The sequence below is a fragment of the Nycticebus coucang genome, chromosome X (assembly GCF_027406575.1).
Source record: "Nycticebus coucang isolate mNycCou1 chromosome X, mNycCou1.pri, whole genome shotgun sequence".
NCBI lineage: Eukaryota > Metazoa > Chordata > Mammalia > Primates > Lorisidae > Nycticebus > Nycticebus coucang.
This window is the reverse complement of record NC_069804.1, coordinates 134388501-134414668: the sequence shown is the minus strand read 5'-3', so window position 1 is coordinate 134414668 and position 26168 is coordinate 134388501. Positions and strand designations below refer to the sequence as shown.

Below are 26168 nucleotides of genomic sequence, written 5' to 3'. Positions count from 1 at the left end.
TCTAGAAAGGTTAACCGAGACAGAAGCTTAAATGGGGTCGACCTAGTTAACTAGAAAGGGCAGCCACTGACCCTGACCTGGACACACTTGGATTGGTTGATTCTGGTATGGCTGCAAAGGAGACTCTTCTATGATTGGTCAGGAAAGTCAAGCGGGAACCTGGAGACTGGGCGGGGGGAAACAAAGTTGTTACCCTGGCAACAGGGAGACGCGGACCTCGCCTCGGTCTGTTTTTGGAGCCTGTCCAGAGACCCGAAAACTGAGCAAGGTGAGGAAACCCTAACCTCAGAAGGGGGAGAGACGGGGTCCTCACCTGTCCTGGCTATCAGAGAAACTGGGGAAACTCTAAACGAAAGCTATCCCCCCCCAAAAAAGCCACAAGTTGCACAAGGTAGAGAAGACCTGTTCACTAAATCCTGCTGTGGTAGAGGCTACAAGCGGGACGCTGCTTTAACAAACTTGATCTCTCAGGATGTGAGAGCTGGGGTAGCATACAAGGGATGGGTGCTGACTGTCAGAAGGCCAAAATGAACATCTAAAGGTTCCCCAACTGTCTCCTCGCCCAACTGTCACACAGTTACTGGGTCTCCCTTCCCTTTAAAAATGACTCATTTGAGAGTGTAAACTATGGGCGCTCCAAGTTGGAGCAGCAGTTTCTATCTGTACCTTCTGCTTTATATTTGGAGGCAGGGTTGATCCTGGACTACCACGCCTCGGTTAGCAGGGGTGAGAGGAGGGGTGTAAAAACACTGTTCAGGTTGAAAAAATGGTCCTTGCCACTGTATACGTGAACAATGTCCTTGTGTGACAACTCAAATGCTGTGGCCTGAGGGTTCCGACCAACCTTAGGCAGATCAGCACGTTGTGTGCCCGGGTGTAGAGTGCAGAGACTACTTGTACCTACAAAACCTGTTACTCGCCAACGGCTGATTGAGAAAGTATGTTATTTGACTGTGCCTCTCAAAACGTGAGGAACTGTGTCAAAAAAAAAAATTAAATTTGAGTTAAGAGAGAAGCAAGTTTCATCAGAGGTAGGAGTCGTTTCTCCCAAAAGTTTCCTCTTGTGATACAGATTCACAACAGAAACTATTTCCTAAAGAAACGAAGAAAATGGGACTTAGGGAGAAAATTTCACAGTACCAAAAGAAAATTTGCCACCTCGACTCCTTTTTAAAATAGATGTGGAGTATGAGGTTGTGATAGAAACAAGAACAATCAACAAGTGTATTAAGTTTGCCTGAAATGTACTATACAGCCTTTGAAACTCAGTATGAGTTCTATAAAAAACTAAAGATTTGTTTCTCCATATAAAAACTCACTTTTCAAAAAAAATTGGGATGACAGAGACTCCTTATAAAATAAGTGGCTAGGGCAGAGCCTGTGGCTCAGTGGGTAAGGCGCCAGCCCCATATACCGAGGGTGGCAGATTCAAACCCAGCCAAACTGCAACAACAACAACAACAAAATAAAAATAGCTGAGCATTGTGGCGGGCGCCTGTAGTCCCAGCTACTCAGGAGGCTGAGGCAAGAGAATCGCCTAAACTCAGGAGTTGGAGGTTGCTGTGAGCTGTGATGCCACAGCACTCTACCCAGGGTTAATAAGTGAGACTCTGTCTCAAAAATAAAATAAGTGACTAAAATAGAAGAAATATTAAATCAAAAGAGTTTGCATGGCCAATAATTAATTTACTGACCTTTTCATTTATGCAAAAGTCCAAGTACTTTCAAAAAGTTATCTTCCATTAAATGTATTTTGAATTTGTAACAAAAAATCTAAATTCCCATAGTTATGTGAGAGTTGGTACATTGGGAGCAGTGAAAATTAGACACCTAAAAAAGGAAACTATTCTTGGTATTGTAAAGACATGCTCAAAATGAATTATTTTTAATAGGTGGGGAATCATTGGTGAGTGTAGGAGTCAAAAAATATTAAAAAATCAATCAGCCAGTATATTATAATTTATTTCAGACATAGGCAGAAATGATGTTTATTTTTGTGTTCTCAAAAGAATTTTAATGCTGGAATTGCTAAATAAGGCACGATGTTAAAAAAAAAGTTGCAGAAGAAAAATTTGTTTGGAGAATAAATCCATTTTGAATACTCTGAAATTATTCAACAATCTTTAGGTATTTTTAAAATTTATTTACTTAAGCAAGTTCCAAGAGTATACTGTTTGCTGATTCTTTATTACTCTGCTTTATTTACCATGTCTACTTAAATTAATAAAATATCATTTCTTTTCGGATAGCCTGTAATTCAGAGTTTTCACTAATTTAACCTAGACTTTTCTCCAATTACTTAATGTCAGAGTCAACCTTATTGATGTGGTTGGAGGCAAATAAAATAGAAAGCATAATCCTAGCCTCACAACCAGAGTCTGATTTGATCCAAAAGTTACTGATATTGCTTCAGTGCCATGGTTCTGGAGCTATCCTGGCCGAACTTTTTTTGGTTCCTTTTTTGGTTCCAGTGTTTTGGCAATGACTTGGTTCTGAAGTATCTGTCACTTTAGCCCAGTTAGGCTAGTACCAAGGTCCTCTATCTGTGAAGACCCTAAGCACTCAGGTTGATAGAAAATAACAGGCTTGTAAGATGAATGCAGAATATGATTGTCTTAACACAATAACTAAGAAAATGTCAGGAATGCTATGTTAACCAGTGTGATGAAAATGTGTCGAACTGTTTATAAAACCAGTGTATGGTGCCCCATAATCGTATTACTGTACACAGCTATGATCTAATACTAATAAAAAAATAAAAAAGAAAAAAGAAATAAAGAAAATAACAGGCTATGGCTCAAAGGGGTAGGGCGCTGGCCCCATATGCCGGAGGTGGCAGGTTCAAACCCAGCCCTGGCCAGAAACTGCAAAAAAAAAAAAAAAGAAAGAAAGAAAATAACAGGCTCTCTGGAAAATGCTGCCATCAGCACTGACCTAGCAAAAGAGAGTGATAGAAAAACCAAGGGCCAGGGGCAGTGCCTGGGGCTCAAAGGAGTAGGGTGCCAGCCCCATATACTGGAGGTGGCAGGTTCAAACCCGGCCCCAGCCAAAAACTGCAAAAAAAAAAAAAAGAAAGAAAGAAAAACCAAGGACTTAGAAAATGTATTTTCTAAATAACCAAATTTCAAATAAAAGATTTAGCAATATATTTTGTTTTACTATAACTCTTAAATTTCCCTTAGTTTAAAATTATTCTTGGCCTATTTAAATGGCAGTGCCAGATTCAAAGACAGGCAGTGTGGCTCCAGAATCTTCTTTTTAGTGTGTGTGAAATCACTACACTGCTTATTAAAATATCGTATAATCTCCTGCCTTTGTACCTTGGAGTATATACTTCCTCTTTCCGAGACTACTATGTATGTTTAATAAAGCAGTTTAGTTTTTAACAGAATGAAGAATATTTACAGAAAAATAATAGGAAGGAAGGGCAAAAAATTAGGTTGTTGACTAAATCCTGAAAGACCTTGAGTGCCAAACTCAAGATAAACTTGTGTATATCTTGAGTATGTATATCAAATTTACAAATAAAAGATAGCCCTACAAACTAACATTGCATAGTTCATAAAAAGGCATCTTGCTTTAGTTTTTCAGACGCAATGTTTGTGTCAAATGAACTTTAATATTTTTATCAAAGTTTAATAAATTATTCTTAATGTGTTAGACTTCTAAAGAAGCTAGTAGAATCTTTATTTTCCCTGAATTTAGAATGTTTTTCCAAAAATTTACATAATTGTTTTTCTCTTTTGATACTTTGAACCATTTAATTAGCTATTAGCCAAGTATTTGTGATTATTTTGTTTTAAAAAACACAGTATCAACAAACTTGTCATAATTTATTAATTGGTGTTTAAAGATCATTATTGCATTTGATATGGTAAAAATTATTTTGCTAAGGTGCTAATTTTATTATCATATTTTCACTCCAATTTAGCTACAGTGCAAATCTATGCCATTTTATGCCAGCATAATTTGGAAGCTCAATTGGACTTTAAGAAGTCAAATGCCTAATATGCTTCAGATATAAAAAGTGTTACTAAGAATTATTGTGAATGATTTTTTAAACAATGACAAGCATACACACATCTCAAAGTATGACAACCTCTTCAAAGTAGCCACTTTTGGAAGCTATCTACTTATTCTAATGATGTTGTTATTGCTGAGATTCCTTTTGAAACTACTCTTTTAGAATCACCTTGAGGCCTGTAACATATTCTTTGAATATCCTCAAAAACCCCACAGATCTTCATATTTTGAAAGGAATGATATCTAGATATATCTTGAAATCTCTTGGAGACAAATCTGATGTGTAATCAAACTGAATGATACCATAATGATACCTGTTTTCTTGGTGATACATATGAAGACAATTCCAAAATATTTTGAGCATTGATAGCGCAATTTACATCAATCTATAACCTTCCAAGGGACTATTTTGAAATACAATATTCATATGAATTTAATCATGCTTCATTCAGTATTCATCAACTTCTGACTGTGTGGCAGCTCCAGTTATTGAAGATGTTCAGTCCGCAGGGATAGCTTCTCATTGCCCACACTGCCCTGCTTCTCATCTAATGAGAACAAGGCCAGAGTTCCTTCCCAACTAACCGGTAGGGATTTAGAATTAATTTACTTTTCCTAACTCCAATATCCAGTGAACGTAATGAACCATAAGTACACTTCCTTCGTAACCTCCACTGTGGTGGCTAGGTGACATGAGAAAACTGCTGATGCAGTACCTGGTTTGTTTTCTCTTTTCTGGCTGGAACTTTGAGCCCTGCTCTCTTCTGAACCTTCATCTAGCTGTTAACTCCCCCACAATCCTCAAGAACTGGACCCTGCCTCTAATACCCTCCACCTATGGGTCAGGGTCCTACTTCACCCCAAATAGGTTTCCCTATAACCAGGACTTGTCCTGAAGCACTGCTCATATCTGGAAACTCCTGCTGCCATGTCCCTGAAGCAGTTAAGACTCCATGAATTACAATTCAGATTACTACCTCAGGTGCTATACTTGGGACTTCTAAATACCTTTTTATAGACTAGCTTTACTGGTCTCAGTTAATTCTCTTTTCATTGCTCCACCATTGAGCTCTCACAAATGGCATGATAGAAATATTCATGGGTGTTGGCACTATATGCCAGATAATAATGACATTTTATATAGCTTTTCATGTTTTAGCAAAGTCTTACCTACGTTGCGTAATTTGGCCATCAAAACAATTTTGTAAAGTAGGTAATGCTGGTATTATAGACAATTTCTGCCATGTTTGGTTTTTAAAGTCTCATTTGTACAGCCTCATTTCAAAATACTAATTGTATCTGATATCTGGATGCATTTTCCCTGTCATTGTCAAAGGCAGAAAATGTTACAGTAAACTTTCTGCTTTTAATGTTAGGTAAATATTTGATGAACACATAATCAGGTAGGAATTTTAAAATATCAACAAGAGCTTCTTTGTTTAGTTTGTGTCAATTATTAATTTCCATGGCAGACTACCAGACCATAATGTGAGAGAAGATGGTTTTATCACCTTTTATTTCACTTTTTCCAATTTAATGAGTTTCCAATGTAGTGAGTTTTATCATTAGCTTATTCCACATCATTGTTAGACATAATAGTCATACCCAGCAAAATTAAATTTCCAAGAACTAATAATAGCCGACATATGTAGAGTGCTTACTATATATGCCAGGCACGGTTCCAAGATCTTTTATGTGTATTAATAGGCTACTTAATCCTTAAAAAACACTAAGAGATATGCCCTATTATTGTCCCCATTTTACAGATAAAGAAAATTAGGTTTAGAGAGTTTAAATAATGTGCCCAAAGTGAAAGAGCTAAGAAAGTAAATGATGGATACAAATCCAGAGCTCTCCCTTTTAACCACTATGATATATTGCCTCTGTGCAATTTATATTTCTTACTCTTGACATCTGCAATAGATATTAGGATGAGTTTTCTATTTTAAAAAGAAAGTCAAAATAATAATAAAACAGAAGATTTGTAAAACACTATTTGCTTGCAGATTGATTTTGACAGGTGACTATACCAGCACACATTTGAGACCCCTTTGTATTACTCACCTGGGCCCAATGGAAATTTTTTCTTGCATCATTTAATAAAAGCATTAAAGAAATGTTTCCTGTGAGTTAGTTTTTTAAAATAATGTTTTAAAAAATATCAGCAGAACCGTAGAAGAATGCCTATTATATATACCCAAATCACTAACAATAGGCCTAATTCTATAGTCTTTATTCAGATTATTCACTAAAGTCTGATACCTGCATGTTTTTTAAAGCCCCTGAATTTCCTATTCTGAATATAACTGCAAATATTTGGTTGGTTGTCTTGTTTTGTTTTTTGAGACAGGGTCTCACTCTGTTGTCTGGGCTGGGGTACAATGGCATCATCATAGCTCACCACAACCTCAAACTTCTGTGCTCAAAAAATCCTCCTGCCTCAGCCTCCCAAAGTACTAGGACTACAGGCACGAGTCAACACCACTAGCCTGCAAAGATTATTTGAACAAATGATGACTGGAAGGTGAATTATAGGTAGTTTTCTTAGCTATATGTTTAATGTAGTATTTCCTAAAATATTCACAATAGACGTATATAGTGTCACTGTCATAAACAGAAAAACAATTATTTCATTGACTCTTAGAAAGTCAGTGAACAAACCCATTAGAGTTCTGAAATGTCAATATAATAGGCATCATCAAGGGTTAATTAAGAATTGAAATAAAGCAGAAGATGCAGGCCTGCCTGAGGAAAAAGTGTGACATGAGTAAAGGTTGTGAGAACATATCCACCAATCAACACCTTTTCCTTTTTCAGCTGGCTAAATGGAATATACAGCCTAAATAGGATATATGAGACAGATCAAAAAATAGTCTAAGATAATATGTTCCCAAATAATGATGCATAACCTATATGACACTGATACACACTTCCTCTAGAGGTAGAGCTTAAGAATCTGCATTTTTAACCAACTCCCCAAGTGATTCTTAAGCACACTAAAACCTGAGAATCACTATAGTAGGTGCTCAATAAATGCTTGTTAGATTGGGTATGATGTTTTAATAAAACAGGCTGAATGCTTGAGTTTACTTGCTGTTCCAGGTCTGTGAGTTAGCAAAAAACGTATGTCTAAAGGATTTTATGAGGATTTTCTAGGAAGTGTAAAAGACAAAGGAGTGACCATGAGAAAGAAGGGTGATATGACAATACAAAATTTTCATGTCTTTAAAAGAAATAAAAGTAAAGTATCTCTTTCTGATTATCTTCTTCCTTAGAATATGGAATCTGAAAATATGGAAGCAGACAATATAGAATCTGAAAATCTGGAAGCACACAACATAGAATCTGAAAATCTGGAAATTGAGACTATTTCTTCAATTACTGCTTTTCAAGCTCTCTCTAAGCTACTTAATCCTGAAGAAGAGGATGATTTTGACTCTGGACAGGTGGTCATATACTTATAGATAAATTAGTTCTATTCATGGGAAATTGTGGAACTGTATTTGAACAATTTGTTCCCACCTTAATGTGGGAGCAGGACTGTGTCATCCGATATGTTCACAGGAGGCTGCAAGGCTTATTATGCATGAGAGTATAACCTCTAGTACATTTCTAGCAAACATAATTATATTTTTTCTAAACCACCTGAACACTGAATAGGAAAATAGTTCTGTAACTATGGTAGCAATAGCCACATTTCAAAATGTTTGTCATTTATATTTATGGCCTAAGAATGCTTGACAACCATTGCAAAGTGGTAGATAGGACTGTTTAAGCCTAGACAGTATTTCCATAAAGCAAATATTTTCAATTATACAGTATTAGTTGCACCCACAAATACCAATCTCTTACATTTTTTTAAATTTGTCTACACTTGAAAGCCAAACAGAAAATATTTTGAGCCAAATAATGGGACAAACTAGATTCAGCCTACCAAAATTCGCTTCCTGATACATGCCAAAATAAAGCTGTGGAGTCTAACAGGTAATGCCAGCAAGGCTTACAGCAACAACTTGGGGTTCATTTTGGGTAGAAAATTTTCCTGAACTGACCTTTGACCTCTTTAAGGTCACCGCCAGTATTCCCAAAACAACAACAAAGCACTTTTATTTAATAACTGTCTGCTCTTGATTCTCCCACTCCTTAAATATCAGTGAGTCTTGGCTCTCAGACTGTTATGATAAGACAAACAAAATTTGGGGCAAAAATCTAACAATATATTAATTTTCATAAATTTATTTCAGTGACGTATTTTGTTGTTATGACCAGTTTACCATGAATAAATCATCTTTTAAAGATGTATCAATTTATTCCTTTCAAAATTCTTGTTTGCCTTAATGTGCAAAAGTAAGTATATTCTGAATAGGCAGAAAATTCAGTGGCACGTATTGACACAGGGTTGAACTTGCATTGTTCAGAGAAGAGCTTAGGAGGAACAGGGCAGAACTAAATAAAACATGAAATGGAAATAAAATTTGTAGAAGAGAGGAACTGAGTCACCTTGAAATCAAAATCAAAAACGAGGAAGCTTTAATGGGGAAAAGAATTAGTAGAGGCCAAATAAATAAAGAAAATCAGGACATTTATATGAATATAGCCAATAAACAGGACATAGAAAAAAGTAAGAGCAACGTTGTTAATGAAATTGGGAAAGCAAGCTCATTTTTGCTACCTTAGTTGAAATAATGAAATGATAATTTTCTGGAGGCTACATCCTGGGAAAGAGTTATGACACATGGAAAAGGAATATTAAGTACTTGAGGAATGGTGATCTTGAATAAAAGGGAAGGGGAACTTGTAACTGGAACAGATTCAGAGATAAGGATTTGCTCTGCTTACAAAGCTTGTTCCCTTTGGCATTTATGGCTAGAGATGTTTATTTGCATCTAGAGGTGTTTCTAGGAGGAAAGATGAGTGTTTATGAAAATAGAGAGACTAACATCATTTTACTGAATTGTACAACTTACAAAGGAAAATTACTATAATAATGTATGATTCTGTATATCTGGGTTATAAGCAATTTTGAGATAATTGGTCATTCAGATGCCATAGTACAGATATTATTAGAGGGTATAGAATTAGAGTATCAGAACAGTGGGAGAATAATTAATGTTTTTAATAAACCATTAAATTTTCTAGGAGAGAAACTCCTTTTCATTTTTTAACATACATTAATCTTGGGGACTAAGGGCTGATTACAAGAGTGATTTGTTTTTGAAAACACACTCTCTTAAAACAGCAAGAAAACTGTTGCATACATATTGGTTCATTTACACTCTCCTTTTTCTTTATGAATTGTTAAGAGCCTGGAAGATTGGAAGGGGTATATATCTATAGTTTTTCAAACTCATTAGGGGATCTTAAGGCTTATGGGAAATAAGGTTCACTATTCTAACCGTCTTATATATTACAAAGTGGCATGAATTGCAATGATAAATTGTTCAGATAATTGGCTGTAGATTCATGGTAAAGGCTGAAATGATGTTCTTACAGAAAACAATTACCAGACAGTTTTCAGTGTTTTTATTATCCTATTCTGTCTTTTCACTTCAAAGTTTTATTTTTAGTCATTTATTTTCATTAAGTTAATAAATTGAAACTCTGATATACTGATCCAGTCATCACTGTCCATGGAGAGCATACCAATTTTTGTCAGGAATGTCCAAGATTTAATTCTACTGATTTAAATTTTCTGTGGAAGGAGGCACTCAACAAAATAAGAGGCCCTCAAGTTTCGAGAAATGCTTTACCCTGATTGACTATTAGTATTCCAATGATTAATAATTTAAGAAAAGTAATACACATTTATATGACCTTTGTGATTAAAAAGAAAAAAAACTCCTGAATATTGTCTTGGGATCCTCACATTAAAAGGTCTGTAACACCTTTATTGCAGACATAGCACTTTTGAAACACCTTTTTGGAAAGGAATTGTTACTGTCTCAGATGCTTGAGATGTTGTAGATTAAGTTTTGATTTATAATTATTGAAATAGTTAAGCATAATAAAGACCCAGGTGAGCAGTTCCACCAGTTTTCAAGGACAGACAAGACTCCCTGATCCAAACAGGACATTCCAACTTCTGTACATGTTTGAATCCTTAGGAGATGAAGGCAGGGACCTGAGAAAGTAGAGAGAGAAGTGATTCTCTGCTAGCACCCAAGAAAGTAAGAATGTTTTTGCTTCCAGCAATGGAGTGAGTTGAAGCTGTAGGGTCTGACATCAGTAAGAACAATTACTAATACAATTATTAATAAAATTGTTCTTACTAGAAATTGGGATTTTCTTGAAGTATCAAAAAAAAAAAAATCCCTGAGAGGGGCCAATGAGGTGATGCCACTATACTGATGATGTAATATATGTTATACTTAATTGAAAAAAAAAATGAAGCTTGATCTTGTACTGTTGAGTCAGGGGCAGTCCTGTTGGGGGTATACATGCTTGTACAGAAGATGACAAAATAAATTTGTGTAAAGACTGAAATGCTTCAGCATATATTTCACACTATTAATTTGGAGCTGCTGTTTAAATCCACTCGTTAAGTGTCATGAGGTGGCAGGAGAGAAAAGTGCTTTATACCCAGAGTGAAAGAATTAAAAGCAGTTATCAGGACTTTTGAATGGATCATTAGAAGTCTAAATGCTTAGCCTCTACTTTCTCATACTTCTATCCCCATCTAACTACAACTAGACACTTAAAAGAGTTGATGCTTTTATACTAACACTAGGTTGTGACCTTCATAGAGATGAATGCAGCTCATTCTTCATCCCCAGGGATACATAATTCACTGAGCTAAAACTGGGGATTTAGTCTGACTAAAGATCAATTCTGTCCTAGAGTCTATTTAAAATTTTAAATAATTTTAAAATATTTTAAAATTCTTAAAATATTCAAGAATATTTTTTGAAAGGACAAGGAAAGCACATTCAAAATAATGCTTGGCATCTGTCTCTCTGTTGTATAGTAATGATGGGTAATTGAACTGGAAAGCACTCTGAGTTTTTTTAGATGGAAAGTTTATCAAATTTAAAATATTGCTAGTCATATAGATTATACCAGCAATAATTGGACTTCTTTTTTTCTTCTCCAGGCAAATTGTTCATCTTGTATTGGAGCCATGGGTCCTGGGAATATTGGACCACCAAAAAAGGAAGAGTTCAAAGGTAACAAAGCAATACAGATCAATATAATCTTTTCCTTGGCAGAAAAATTATAGGGAGCGTAACTAAATAACAACATATTGTATTGTAATCAGTGTTACTGGCTTATTGTACCCTCAATGAATCCCCAACAATTAAAAAAAAAAAAGAAGAAAAAAAAAACCAACATATTGTATACTTGAAAGTTGCTGAAAGACTAGATTTTAAGTGTTCTCATCACAAATTAATGATAAGTATATGAGGTAATGCATATGTTAATTACCTTGATTTAACCATTCCCCACTATATATATATATACACACACATATGTATTTCAAAACAGAATGCTATATACATCATAAATATATACTATTTATTAATTAAAAATTAATAAAAAAGAAAAAAATTGAACTAAAATAATCATGGAAATGATAAATAGCCATTTACATACAAGGATGTTTTTACTTTACTTCTGGAGGTAAGTACTTTTTTAAATAATGGAAATGAATATGCCTAGGTTTATCCACATGCCTTGGCATATTTTCTGAGATAGAAGACCAAGAAAGTCATGTGTGATTAGATAATTTTTATTTTTAAGGGACTATATGCCAAGATGCTTAGTTAGCTTCTTCACCTTCTAGCCTCCTATATTCTTGCAATTTCATAGAATTTATCCATTAATTCATTCAATATTTTTTTGAGACAGGGTCTCATTCTGTTGCCCAGCCAGAAATGAAGTGGCATAATCATAGCTCACCGTAGTCTTGAACTCCTGGGCTCAAGCAATCCTCTTACCTCTGCTTCCTGAGTAGCTAAGACTACAGGTGTATGCCCTCACACTCAGATAATATTTTATTTTTTGTGTGAAAATGGGGTTTTGCCACGTTGCCCAGGCTGGTCTCAAACTCCTGGCCTCAAGGGATCCTCCCATGTTGGCCCCTCCCAAAGTGCTGAGATTACAGGCAGGAGCTACCACACTTAGCTTCAATAAATATTAATTGAAAGCCTATTATGTATCAGGCAATATGATCAAAATGATGCATATCAAAACAGAAAGAGTTCCTCCCCTGATTGACCTAATAGATTTTTAGAGAAAACAATAAAAATCTGTATCATTTTGGGTGGCACCTGTGGCTCAAAGGAGTAGGGCACCGGCCCCATATGCCGGAGGTGGCAGGTTCAAACCCAGCCCCAGCCAAAAACTGCAAAAAAAAAAAAAAACTATATAATTTTATCTTGCATTAACATGCTTATAAAGTTTGCATGGCTACTTATAAAATCATAGGCCTAATAAACCAGAATAATTTTTTTATGTTTTCCCAGTATTTTGGCCTATACATCAGAGTTGAACATTTTACAAATCTTGAAAAATATAGAAGGCTTTCTGTTGGTCATGATTACTGTTAACCAGAAGATGAGCAGGGAGAAGAATTTTGTTCATCAATTTAGCTAATTGTGAAAGATTTTATCTGGAAAAAATGTTTAAAATAATGGCTAAAATGAGGTCTGAGGACGGTTTTTAAATTTCAGTTATTATTGCTGTTCATATTCAAGAGGCTATTTGCCTTACTCAAGTGATATTCACTCCATGAAGGACTAGTTCAAATTTGATGTATTTCTGTGCAGTCTGTATTTCTGATAATGTAGGCCTAATAATCTCTGAATTCTGAGGGTAATGATTCATTTGTAAAATGTTATGCGTAAGTCTATAGTTAGGCTTTACAAAGTCCATGAGAGATAGAAGCAGATAATTTCAGAAGAATTGGCAGAATTGAAAACCTGACAATTGAGTACATTTCTGAGAACGCTTAAAAGGACTCAAAGTAATGTTTCGCTGTTAATGCTGGTCTCCATTTGGTGCCACAATGGTTAGAACAAATGTAAGCTGGGGTTTTGCATACCTCCTGGAGCCTATCTACTGTTAAATATTTAAAGATGACATGTAGAAACCCAAGCACATGCTCAGTTCTGCATAAAGGACAAATGATAGATTCTCTTTAAAGCTCATGTCTATATGAGGAAAATAATTGATTAAAAAATAATCATTGTATCCACTGCTTTCACTTTCTTTGATATTATTATTATTATTATTTTTTATTAAATCATAGCTGTGTACATCAGTATGATCATGGGGCACCATACACTTGTTTCATAGAATATTTGACACATTTTCATCTCATTAGTTGACATAGCCCTCCTGGCATTTTCTTAGTTACTTTGCCAAGACATTTACATTCCACATTTGCCAAGGCTCACACGTACCCTTGTAAGATGCACCACAGGTGTGATCCTTTCAATCCCCCTCCCTCTATCCACCTCCCTCCTCTCTCCCCAAGCTTTCCCCCTTCCCCCTGTTCTTAGGTTGTAACTTGGTTATAGCTTTCACGTGAAGGTCCTAAGTTAGTTTCATAGTAGGGGTGAATACATTGGATATTTTTTCTTCCATTCTTGAGACACTTTACTGAGAAGAATATGTTCCAGCTCCATCCATGTAAACATGAAAGAGGTAAAGTCTCCATCTTTCTTCAAGGCTGCATAGTATTCCATGGTGTACATATACCACGATTTGTTAATCTATTCGTGGATCGATGGGCACTTGGGTTTTTTCCATGACTTAGCAATTATGAATAGGGCTGCAATAAAGATTCTGGTACAAATATCTTTGTTATGATGTGGTTTTTGGTCTTCTGGGTATATGCCCAGCAGAGGAATTACAGGATTGAATGGCAGATCTATTTTTAGATCTCTAAGTGTTCTCCATATATCTTTCCAAAAGGAATGTATTAGTTTGCATTCCCACCAGCAGTGCAAAAGTGTTCCCTTTTCTCCACATCCACGCCAACATCTCTGGTCTTGAGATTTTGTGATATAGGCTAGTCTCACTGGAGTTAGATGATATCTCAAAGTAGTTTTGATTTGCATTTCTCTTGTTTTAAGAATTATATCATATTTGCATGAAAAAGATATCAAAGGATTTTTGTATAGTAAAACACAATGTAAGATAAGACATTTCTATTCAAATTGGATTGATTATATTTTTACATCTTATTTATGTTTCTGAAAAAACTGTGTAATATTCATTTGCGTATATATATAGAGAGAGACAGGAATTGGGGGCGAGAGAGATTAAAACTGGAAGACTGGAAAGATACACACCAGAATGCTAACATTGATTATCTCCAGGCAGTCGGATGGTAGATTATTTTCTTCCTTTTATTTATGTGCTTTTTCCAATTTTCTACAGTGGTTATTACAATTCTGCAATGTATTTGTTCCATATGACAAAAATATCTAATGCTAGTTGTTACTAATTTAGCTTGTTTTGACCAGAAAAAAAAGAGCTAATGATTACAAATAGAGAATGTTTTACTTCAGTTATCCCAAACTGAAGGTGAAGAAGAACAGGGCAATTTAGAGGAGAAAAACAACCAACAGCTTCAGTTTTATCTTCCCTTTCTTCACAGTCATCCCTCAAACCCATGAGGAAAATAGCGAGGACATTTGGAATCCAGAAGAGGTTCCAGAAGGAGCAGAGCATGATGATTTGTGGGACGATAGAGAAAACCCGGAGTAAGTCAAATGGAGCCAGAAATGTGTTTAGGGGTTTAAGTAAGATGTGTCATCTGATACCATTCAATTTTTGACAAGATTCATAAAGTAACTTATACTACAAAAAAGATAAAACTGCAGCAACACACAGAAGGCAGGTAATTGATGATTTTTTTTCCTTCTAGAATAGAAATAAATGATAAAACATAACATCTTCCTTTCAGTTATTATTTATAATAACTGAAAGAAAAATACAGTCATTTCCATTATAAATTTATATTTAATGTCAGTGAGTTATATAATGTAGAACTAACAGTGGGATAAAACCAACCCATTAATTGCAAGCAACTAAATTTCTATGCCATGTTTACGAGTCAACGACCTGCTTTTAATTACTCAAATGTTCTACAATTTCAGTAAAAGATTCTTCCAATTAACAGTTACCACTTAGACTTATTTACTAGATATTTCAAGATTAAACTTAGTAGTCAATGTATTTTGCAAGCAGGATTCAAGTCTTGCTTTATATCCTTTTCAATATCATCAAATTATAAATATGAAATTTAGAATTATCATAAAAAGTCTTTCATTCTGATTTTAAAATCACTCATACTTTTAAAGAACTTAAAGGGTGTTTATATGCATATTTCATGAAAGTATTTCAAATTGTATATAAAACCAGCACACTGTACTCCAAAACTGCATAAATGTATACAGCTATGACTTAATTAAAAAATAAATAAAAATAAAATAGTCAAATAGACTAAGCTTTAACTATATATATATTTAGAATATATATTGGTTGAATATTTAGAATAGCTAGAAAAGAGAAACAAAGCCAATATTTACTAAATTATAATGTATTTTATAAATACTTAAAGACTTTTATGGCAAGTGATCTGACAGCTTTTCTATTTCTAATTCTGACTACAAAACTGTCCAATGTTAAAACAGGAAAAAAACTATGTTTTCATCTTCTATACAAATTCTGAAAATAGAAGCAGTGGGAAACTGTAGATAACTAACTAGAAATGTATCTAGCTTTCAAATAAAAAATGTCAAAATCATAAACATCATAAAAAATCAAAGGAGATTTTATAACAATACTTCTGTCTGCATGTTAAGAATTAAGAGAGTAAATCTCAGCTTATGTTTACATAGTGCCCACATATCCATATAAAAGGTAAGAATTCAGTCACTCATTTGTCATATTGTCTTAAGAATGTCAAACATCCACATGCAGTAAGCTTCAAATTTGAGTAAATTTTTCACTTTTCATCCTGATATTTGATGTTCTTGTAGATAGAACATCCATGAAAGCTTTAAATGAATAATAACTCCAGTCAAGATATGAGGAAATTGTTTTATACGATTTTTTATCTTTATTTTCTACCTTCTAAAAATGCATTTCAAAATGTTCCAGTGGGTACAGAGGAAAATGAATAACTAACATGAACAGGAAGTTCACAAAAGAAGAATCACAAGTGGCCAGATAAAAAAAAAATAACGGGTGGCGCCTGTGGCTCAAAGAGTAGGGCGCCGGTCCCATATGCCGGAGGTGGCGGGTTCAAGCCCAGCCCTGGCCAAAAACCACAAAAAAAAAAAATAAAATAAAAATAACAAGGGCCTGAGCTAAGGCACTGGCCTTGGGGAGAAGTATGAGATCTTTGAGAATTTTGCAGATTTGGTATTTGCTTAGATAAAATGGATGAGAGGAAAGCACAAAGGATGATACTAAAATCACCAGTTTGAGTGACTGAGTAAATGGTGATGCAATAACTTTGATAGGAATTATAGGTGAATGAAAAGCAAGAAATAAGTTTGGCTTTGTACGTGTGGACTCTGAGGTGCTTTTGGGACATCCGAGCAAACATATATAGTAAGCAGCTGGAAAATTATGTCTGGAACCCAGGATTAAGAGGAGTTGTTTCCGAAAAATCCATGTGGGAAGTGCCATGAGCATATGGATCAATCACTTCTGATTGTTTTAACCTGGTTTCACCTTTGTACATACTTAGGAGATATTATAGTCTATTAAGAGAAAAGTGCCCCATATCAAATAGTCACTTATTGTTAGTCTTGTTCAAACTCAGAAAATTCCTTTTTCATTCTCAGGCCATTCCTATTTGCAAATGGTCAGAAGTTCGATCTAGTCCTTTAGTTTTCCTATCCAGAGATTTGCTATTTCTTCACTAGGGTAGAATTAAGCAGAAAAATAGAATTTATAAAGGTTTGTTTCATGCTATAAGAAGAGATAGGGTACCTTATTGCTGGGTGCTTCTAGAAACCATTCTATCCGTAGGGGCCCAAATTAAGAGAGAAGGAAAGACTTGCCAGGTGTAAAGTGAAATACCAGGAAAATCTTCCATTGAACTGTCTGTAGGACTAGATTCTAAACACCATAGTGTAGCTGTTCTGACTGCATTATTAGTTAAAAGTTTCTGTTGTAAAATTTTAGAGGTGGAAAAGACCATAGAGAGACAATTTAGTTCAAACTGACCTCTCCCACAAATCATACAAATGCAGAATGAGTTTGTGACTTAACCAAAGGTCCACAGTTAATGACAGGAACAGTACTAAACCTGGATTTTCTAACTCTACTTTGTGGTTTAAACTTAGCAGACCAGTATTTCCATCAAACCTTGGGTTATGGACCCAATATTTTTCTAAGCCATTGTTTTGCAAGAACAAACCTTCCTTTTTTTCCCTTCTACTTTTAATCTTATTAGAATCTTATTGGAATTCCTCTCAATCCATTTTATTTGTGTCTCTCTAAAACAGTTATACTTTATTTTAGATAAAGTAGTAGTAACAATCCTCATTTTCAGTGTTTGGTATTTTTGACTGCATTTTTAGGCTTCTTTTCCTTTATATTCTACTACATGCCTGGAAAACTTCAAGCAATTTATTTATTTAGTCCTTTTTTTTGTAATAGGTATCCTCATAAGTTTCTAGCTTTCCACTCTGTGACAGGAAATTGCTTTTGCTTTTGAGTCTCTATTATCATTGACATTTTTTCAGATATGAGATTGTATTCAAACAGCATGTGGGAACTGAGGATGTATTCCTGGGACTGACAAGAAAGGACTCTTCAACAGCATGTTGTAAGGATCTAGTGGTAAGCCTCTTCTCCCCTTCCCCATTTCTATGTGACTGTTGTAGCTAAATTGACTGACTCTGTGTGTGTGTGTGTATAAAATATTGTAGACAAGGCTATAAACTCTTTAAAAATAGTGGTTGATGTGTTTCAGATACTAGGGGAATAGTGTTATGGATACTTTAAAATTGATAACATGAAGGTAGGCATGGTGGCATGTACCTATAATCACAGCTACTAAGGAGGCTGAAGTGAAAAGATTGCTTGAGCCAGGAGTTTGAGACCAGCCTGGGAAATATAGCAAAAACTTCATCTGAAAAAGTAAAATTAAATAAAATTAAATAAATAAAATAGTAACATGTACAAAGTAAACAAATTTCTATATATTGTATAAGATTTATAAATAAACATAATGAAATAATATGACACAACACAGGATTTCTATTCCTGTTAAAACTGCTCAATCTGATTGGACTGAATTTTCTTTCACCTTCATTCTGTCCCGCGCATACCATCTGATTGGATATAACTTCTGATGAATTGAAAGGCAATCAGAATGAAATATTTCCTTCCCTGAATCTGTCTTTTTTTTTAGAGACAGAGTCTCAGTTTGATTTTTTAGTTTTTTTTGCAGTTTGTGGCCGGGGCTGGGTTTGAACCCACCACCTCTGACATATGGAGCCGGCACCCTACTCCTTTGAATCACAGGCATCGCCCCAGAGTCTCACTTTGTTGTCCTCAGTAGAGTGCTGTGGCATCACAGCTTACAGCAACCTCCAGCTCTTGAGCTTAGGCATTCTTTTGCCTCAGCCTCCCGACCTGAATCTGTTTTTAACTTTTATTTTTATGTTATAATGATTCAGATTGCAATGGGACATTTAAAAGTTGATTTTCTTCCTAATTTTTGAATCTGAACGTCTGATTAAAAATACTAAGAAGACATCTAAAATGTTACTTGGCTCCCCTATCTGAATAACATTATAGAATGTGGGAGGAGCATCCTCTGCCAAGTCACTGTATATATAATAGCAATAACAATACCAAAAGTATCAAAGATACCACCTTACTTTTGATTATTTCATTGTCATAATAATCTTTCCGAAAAGTCTGAGCATTTTGACAACATACACAAGTAAGTCTTGGGTTAAAAATTATTTTTTGAGTTCAGGGGCTATGTTTCTATTTTTCTTTCCTTCTCTCTTACAATATATTATAGAATATTGAGGTGCCCATGGGAGATGCTTAATATTCTTTCCTTAAAGCAGTGATAAATGGAATCTCTCTTTTGCATAAACTTCAGGTTTTCTCTTAATAGCAAAATCTAAGACATTCAATTGAATCAAGTTACATAATGGGAATAGTGACTTTAAGTACCTAAGGAGATTTTTCAAACTCTAATGAGTTAAGGTTTCAAGTAATCTTGAAGTAATTAGCTCTCAAGGTTTTAGCAGTAACATTTGAATATCTCTCTCTTAAATTACTATAAAATTGTGTTTGGTGTCTAGTGTTAGGGATTGCTGTAAATTCTGGAGAAATTCTAAGCCTTAAATAAGTAAAACTGTTGCTAGCCTTTCCATTTCTCTCATGCAAATTGCTACTAGTTTTAATAATAAACATACCCTGAATGAAGAATCTTGGAAACTAAATCACACTTCATAATAGGAGTATACAATGCAATAAAGACATACAGAAGAAGACTTGCTACTTTCTGCTAATGAATTTATAATCAACTGAGGAGATAAAACTAACATAAAGTAATTTTATTATTAAGAATTAAACTCAACAGTGAGACCACACCTATGGTGCATATTCCAAGGGTACATGTCAAATCTATTAAGGGTAGAGTATACATGTCTTAACACAATAATTTAAGTAAGTGAGGTGAAGGCTATGTTAACCAGTTTGATGTAATCATTCCAAATTGCATATAAAATCAGCACATTGTATCCTGTAAATGCATTAATGTATACATGATTTATGTATTTATGACTTAATAAAAAAATTAAAATTAAAAAAAGAATTAAACTCAGTGTAAACAGTTGTAAGTCCACTAAGAGTTCAGAAGGTTTAGATAAGGCATGGATACCACCGAATGGAAGCAGCAAATAAAGCATTTGTTGGTGCTATGGCACTTTACTGTTCATATACTGTTCTTTTTCTCTTTCTTTCCATTATTACCCTTTATTTTTCTTTGTTTATTTATTCAGTCTTTAAATACTTAGTGAATGCTACTCCATACCAGGTGGTGTCTTAAGTATGAGAGATACAAAAATAAATAGGAAACAGTCAATTTTCCTCAAGGAATTTACAGGAAAGGAGATGGATACCTAATAAATCATTGTAGTTCAGTATGGTAAGTACAAATTTAGACTCATATATCAGGTATCTAGTGACAGAAAGCAGGAAAAGATCAACTCTATTTGGATAGATAGTGTTTCTACAATGGACAAGATTCCAAGAATGGCATTCCAAGCAGAGATAAGAATACATGAAAAAGTATCCAGGCACGAAATAGCACATATTTGAGTAAGCAGTTAGTATAAAAAGGATAATTAAGTGTGGGCAATAGTGTAGTGATAGGCTGACTCTCAAAAAATAAAAATATCCCAATTTGTAGCTTGAATTTTATCCTGTGGGTATATTAATGATGACCTCCACCCTCATTGCTTTATCCCCCTAGTAAGACTCAGGGTAAAGAGGTAATTGAACCTATATCAAGTATGTTTTGCTCCACTTTATATGCTTATCATTCCTGTTAATATGATGTGTCCTTGAATCTGAAACATCATCAAGTGGTAAATGTGCCATTTATTTAATGACAACCCTTAAGAGGAAAAACAGGTACACTATCACATCAAATGTATGCATTGATTGTATGATGCATCTTAATATCAAAAAATATATAATGTGCACCTTAGAATTGGCTAAATATCTTATTTGGGTCCTGGTCTATATATAACATTATAATCCAGAGACTTTAAGATGAAAGCCCTTGCTTAAGCTGAGGAAGGTAATAGGAATATAATCTGTTTAAGCACAAGGAATGGTTTGGGAGTTAAACGTTCACAAAGACCGTCCTTTCCTTTACTCTCCCTAGACTTCAAAAAAGAAAATAAAATTTATGAATCCTAAATGAAAGTGATGGTCCTAAACAAAATTCTGAATTAAGAATATGTATATATATATATATATATATTTTTTTTTTTTGAGACAGAGTCTCACTATGTTGCCCTCAGTAGAGTGCTGTGGCATCATAGCTCACAGCAACCTCAAACTCCTGGGCTCAAGTTATTCTCTTGCCTCAGCCTCCCAGTAGCTGGGATTACAGGTGCCCGCCACAACACCTGGTTACTTTTTTGTTGCAGTTGGCCCCTGCCAGGTTCGAACCCACCAGCCTCAGTGTATGTGGCTGGTGCTGTAACCACTGTGCTACGGGTGCCAAGCCAAGAATATGTATATCTTCATCAAACCTTCCTTTTAACCCCAAGCCCAAAGAGCCCCACTATTCACATTCTGCTTGCCCTATTATTATCCTCTGCTGTTTACTCCCAAGTTTCCCTAAGTCAGTGATTTATGGGTTTGTTTTGTTTTGTTTTTTGGCTATCCAGATTTTTCTTCAAACAAAATTCTATAAGAAATCCCAATGTATAAAACACATAAAAGTACCACTGCCTTAATTAAAGAGGTACTACCACTCATGAGGCAGCTCTCAGGAAAATGACTAGGGTTGCTTGGTAAACAGTTTGAAAGATGTTAATCTAATCTCTCCTTATATTAGTTGAAAAACTAAGGTCAGACTTACAAGGTATCAAGTACTCGTAGAAATTAATGGAAGAATAATAAGAAAGCTAGAGAGCTTCTTCTTCCTAGGTAAGATATAAGGCCAGGCAATTAAGTTCGCAAACTCATCCCAGAAAAAGTGCTACATACCTCATTGCTGAGTATTACTATGGTCACCTTTAAAGTACTCCGACTGTCTACCTGGTGACCATAGTGATACTCAGCAATGAAGTATGTAGCACTTTTTCTAGAGGTATGTAGCATTTTTCTAGAAGTTTGGGAACTTAATTGTCCAGCCTTGTATACACTTTTCTTTAAACCTCATGAGTAGAGGGCACTTTGTTTTATTTTGTTTTTATTGTCTCTTTCATCCTCTAGCTGTGGTATCCATCCCTCCCCACAAAGCTCCCACTCTCATGGGTTTGATACACATCCTTGACTATATATCTTTGAATACATATGTTTCATTGTTTGCTATAATTTTTTTAGTTCAACAAATACTTATTGAACACTTACTACGTGCCAGATACTATGGGCCAGATACTGGATACACAATGTTGAACAAAATAGACAAACTTCTTCTTCTCTCAAGGAGCTTACTGTTAAGATATTAAACAGTCCATAAGCAGTAAGGCAGTGGCAGCTAGTAGGTGGGCTTGCCAGACATTCCTGGATTCATCAAATAAGAAAACAATGACCCCCAAATGATAAGAGTTTGTTACTTACACAGACAGCAACAGCAGGATCTGTATGGTGTCAGATCGCTGTATTTCTTTGCTCACAGGAAGACATTGAACCAAACGGGCCAGATGACAGGCACCACGGGCAGTGGGGCGCTCTGTTGCTGAAGAACCCACTCTAGCCTGCAGTTAGCTGTTTTATAGTTTGCATCTGTTCCCAAGTGAGGGAGGGAGGTGGAGAGTTCTGTGCCTTACCGGAATCAAGGAGGAGGATGTGAAACTGCTTCACAGCAGCCTCCTTCAAGGTAGAAAAGATAAGAAACAGTATTAAGGCAGCTCACAAGACTACTTATCTTCCCATGTCCAGGGAGGATCACAGAATGTTCTGCCAAGACCAAGATCTCACCGTAGTTTAAGTTTGCCTACGTGGCCTATGTGACTAGCGCAAGGTCACTGGAGTGCCATAGTGGAACCATTTCCCATTTCCCTACATTTTCACTCCATAAATGAACATTTTTGGCTTTATTGTTTCACTTGCTATGGCGTAATAGTAATGTCAATAGTGAACAATTTATATAATGCTTATTATATGCCAAGCATTTATCTAAGAACTTTACACACATCAACTCATTAATCCCCACACCAACTGTGTGAAATAGGTGCTATTATGACCCCCATTTTACAGATGAGGTTATCGAAGCCTAAACAAATAACTTGCTGAAGGACACGCATTGAGAACCTGGCAGATTTGAATCCAGGCCATTCGAAATTGATAAAAGTATATGCAAAGTGATATGAGTGCAAAAAAGAGGAAATCTAAGCCGACTTTACAATAGAGGCGGCTTTTGACCTGGACAATTGAACGACAGATAGTAGTTTTTCAGGTAGCAAAGGGCGAAAAGCTGTCCAAGCAGAGTGGGAAAAGCATGAAAAAAGGTAGCAAGAAGGTACCAATCTACAAATCAGGAAAAAGACTCTCACTGAAACCCAACCATGCTGACACCCTGCTCTCAGACTTCTAGCCTCCAAAACTGTGAGAAAAAAATTTCTGTTAGTTATAGTTAAAATGCCTAGTTTATGGTATAATATTTTGCTATGGAAGCGCAAGTAGACTAAGATATCAGGAAAGTTGGACTTTATTTTACGGGCATTAGAGTCAGTAAATGTTTTAAAGCAAGTGAGTAAAATTATTGGATACATATTTCAGAACAACACTAGTGGTGTTGTGAAGATTAAATTTGGTGGTGATTGTGGTAGGAAGTAGGAAAATCAGGCAGGCAATTGTACTTGTCTAGATAAGAGAAGTAAGACCCTGGACTATGGCGGTGGGGATAGACAGAAAAAAAATGACTTCAGTAGACATTTTGGAGGTAATATTGATAGGACTTGAAAAGTGGTCGAATGGGATTTGTAAGAGAGAAATAGATTTCTAGCTTAGGTGACTAGGGTGAATGGTGACAACAGTAATCAAGATACAGCTCTGAATGGTAAACTTTTTTTTCTCATATGACTTTGCCATAGTTTCCACAATTTCCATTTATTACTTTTGGAATGAGAGTAAGCAATCAAAGCATGGTTTTGTTTGCATGCTTCAGGGGTGAGATATGGAATGCAACAGGAAGAATACAGAGGAGTTCTAAGAGAAAGATAGTAAGTTTTTGGTTATACTGAGTTTGAAGTGCCAGTAGGAAATGGAGGAAGTGTCCGGTAGGCTATTAGAAAGCCAAATCTATAGAGAACACAAGAGGAAGAAATGGACTAGAGATGTTGATTTTCAGAGTTGATAGTGTTTGCTCTCTGCAGGAGTAACACTATACGGCCACAGATTGCTGGCTTTGCATCAGGATTAGAATGAAGTAGAACTGATTTCAGGTAGTGTATGTCTGTGTGTGTGCGCACAAGTAGGTTGAGAGGAATTCTATGAAACTTGCAGAATGTGGCTAATTGGAGATAGAATAGGTTGACCCCTTGGGATGAGGTCAATAATCAGAGACAGAGTTGAAACAGCAGCATTGTAAAGTATTACTCCAGTTTTAAGCCAAGTATTGAAAATCGAAGAAATAGATCAGTGAAGTGAGGCTGGATTGTGGCATGGCTTCGGAGATACCAACAAAGATGATGGGGGAAGTAAAAAATTTGCCATAGAGGGCGGCGCCTGTGGCTCAGTGAGTAGGGCACCGACCCCATATACCGAGGGTAGCGGGTTCAAACCCGGCCCCGGCCAAATTGCAACAAAAGAATAGCCGGGCGGGTGCCAGTAGTCCCAGCTACTCCAGAGGCTGAGGCAGGAGGATCGCCTAAGCCCAGGAGCTGGAGGTTGCTGTGAGCTGTGATGCCACAGCACTCTGCCGAGGGTGACAAAGTGAGACTCTGTCTCCAAAAAAAAAATTTTGTCATAGAAACAAGGTAGAACACAGTGGAAACCTGACTACTCCTGAGAATAGGAGTGATTGAGGTACCGGACCTCTTGGGTTCCAGTTATTAAAGATAGGTAGGAAGATAGTGCAGTTTCTCTATAGATCTATTTGGGGCAGGAAATGGGGTGGTGCGTTGGGGAAATAGGTCAGTGGATTCTCATTTTCACTCATGGGTGTTGAACAGCAGACTATATCTAAAATCCAAAAATCGTGGGGCTAGCCAAAGTTATTGGCATTCTGCCAAATTACTCTTTGTTTTTTGTGTGGTTTTTTTTTTTTTTTTTTAAGGAGGGAGGAAAACAGCTTGCAGATAGCTTGGTGCTGTCCAAGCTAGAATGGATACATAATATTTTTGTGTCCTACTTTAATGGATCTATATTGATAAGAGGACATTCTGATGTGACCTAAAAAACAAATCATTAAGCCTGTATTTTTTTCATTGTCATCTCCTCCCTGGGTAATGAGCCTCCCCTCATCCCTAAATCTCACTGAGAATGGAGTTGAAATCAGGGATGGATAGAAGTCAGTCACCATCTGGCAGACACAACCAGGAGCCACATGTTTATCACATGTATTTATCTCAAAAAGGGCTATCAATCATTCTGAGCAAAATGTCAGCTCATCTTCCAAGAATTCACTTATTTCTAGAATGGTTTGCTTTTCAAATCCTGATTTCTCTTCTCTCCTAAGGTTAAAACAGTTATGTTCATTTTACTTTTAATGAATAGATTTGACAGATTTGTAATAAAATGGATTTTCCTTTCCACTTAAAATTATAGAGGATGGACACTTGTTTTTGTATTTGGAGGTATTTTTAGTAAGGTTTCTGATGATGCTAAACTTGTTTGGTCATATATCAGACCATGTGGCAGGGAGAAGGACATTGAAGCTGTAATATGATTCTTCATTATCAGTTCCAAGCAAAAAAGTAAACCTTCAACTAAATTTCTCTCAGTAATATACATACATTTATAGTTAATATAATAACAAACCTTCATAATGGTGGTGGTGGGAGGGAGAATAAATCTCTCCCTAAAAGTTAATCTAATTGTATAGACTTAATATATTTCTGATTATGAAAGTAATATATGTATAAAATTTTAAACAATACTAAAATTAGTACAGTTAACAATAAAAGTCCCTCATAATGAGAGAGTCAGGGTTGGGGAGAGAGAGAGTTTGGAAAGAGAGTCTGAGATGGGCTTAAGATCAGGGATGGAATAAAGTCAAAGGATACCTTGTACACAGTAATTTTATATTTTGATGATGTCATTTTGAGGAGTTTCATTAAAATATCTAAATCACCTGGTTCAGAATTCTTGGGCTGGACCTGGCAAAAACTTCTGACTCCATGCGAGCAGAGTCACAGACTGACCTTGGAAAAGATGAATACTTGAGGGGTGACCAAAGAAAAGAGGAAAGTGGGGACAGTATTCAGAGATGGGAGGGAAAGCATAATATATTTAATATATCTTCTGCTGTA

General features: G+C 35.6%; 1 protein-coding gene across 1 annotated transcript in view; it reads left to right on the top strand.

Moving 5' to 3' along the window:
* Positions 1 to 7301: 7301 nt before the first annotated feature.
* DNAAF6 (dynein axonemal assembly factor 6) overlaps positions 7302 to 26168 on the top strand; it is a 36741-nt gene continuing 17874 nt past the window's right edge. The window contains exons 1-4 of the mRNA XM_053580921.1: positions 7302 to 7469; positions 11114 to 11186; positions 14627 to 14732; positions 17733 to 17829. Of these exons, the coding sequence (XP_053436896.1) occupies positions 7302 to 7469; positions 11114 to 11186; positions 14627 to 14732; positions 17733 to 17829 (444 nt within the window). The remainder of the gene's footprint in view (positions 7470 to 11113; positions 11187 to 14626; positions 14733 to 17732; positions 17830 to 26168) is intronic.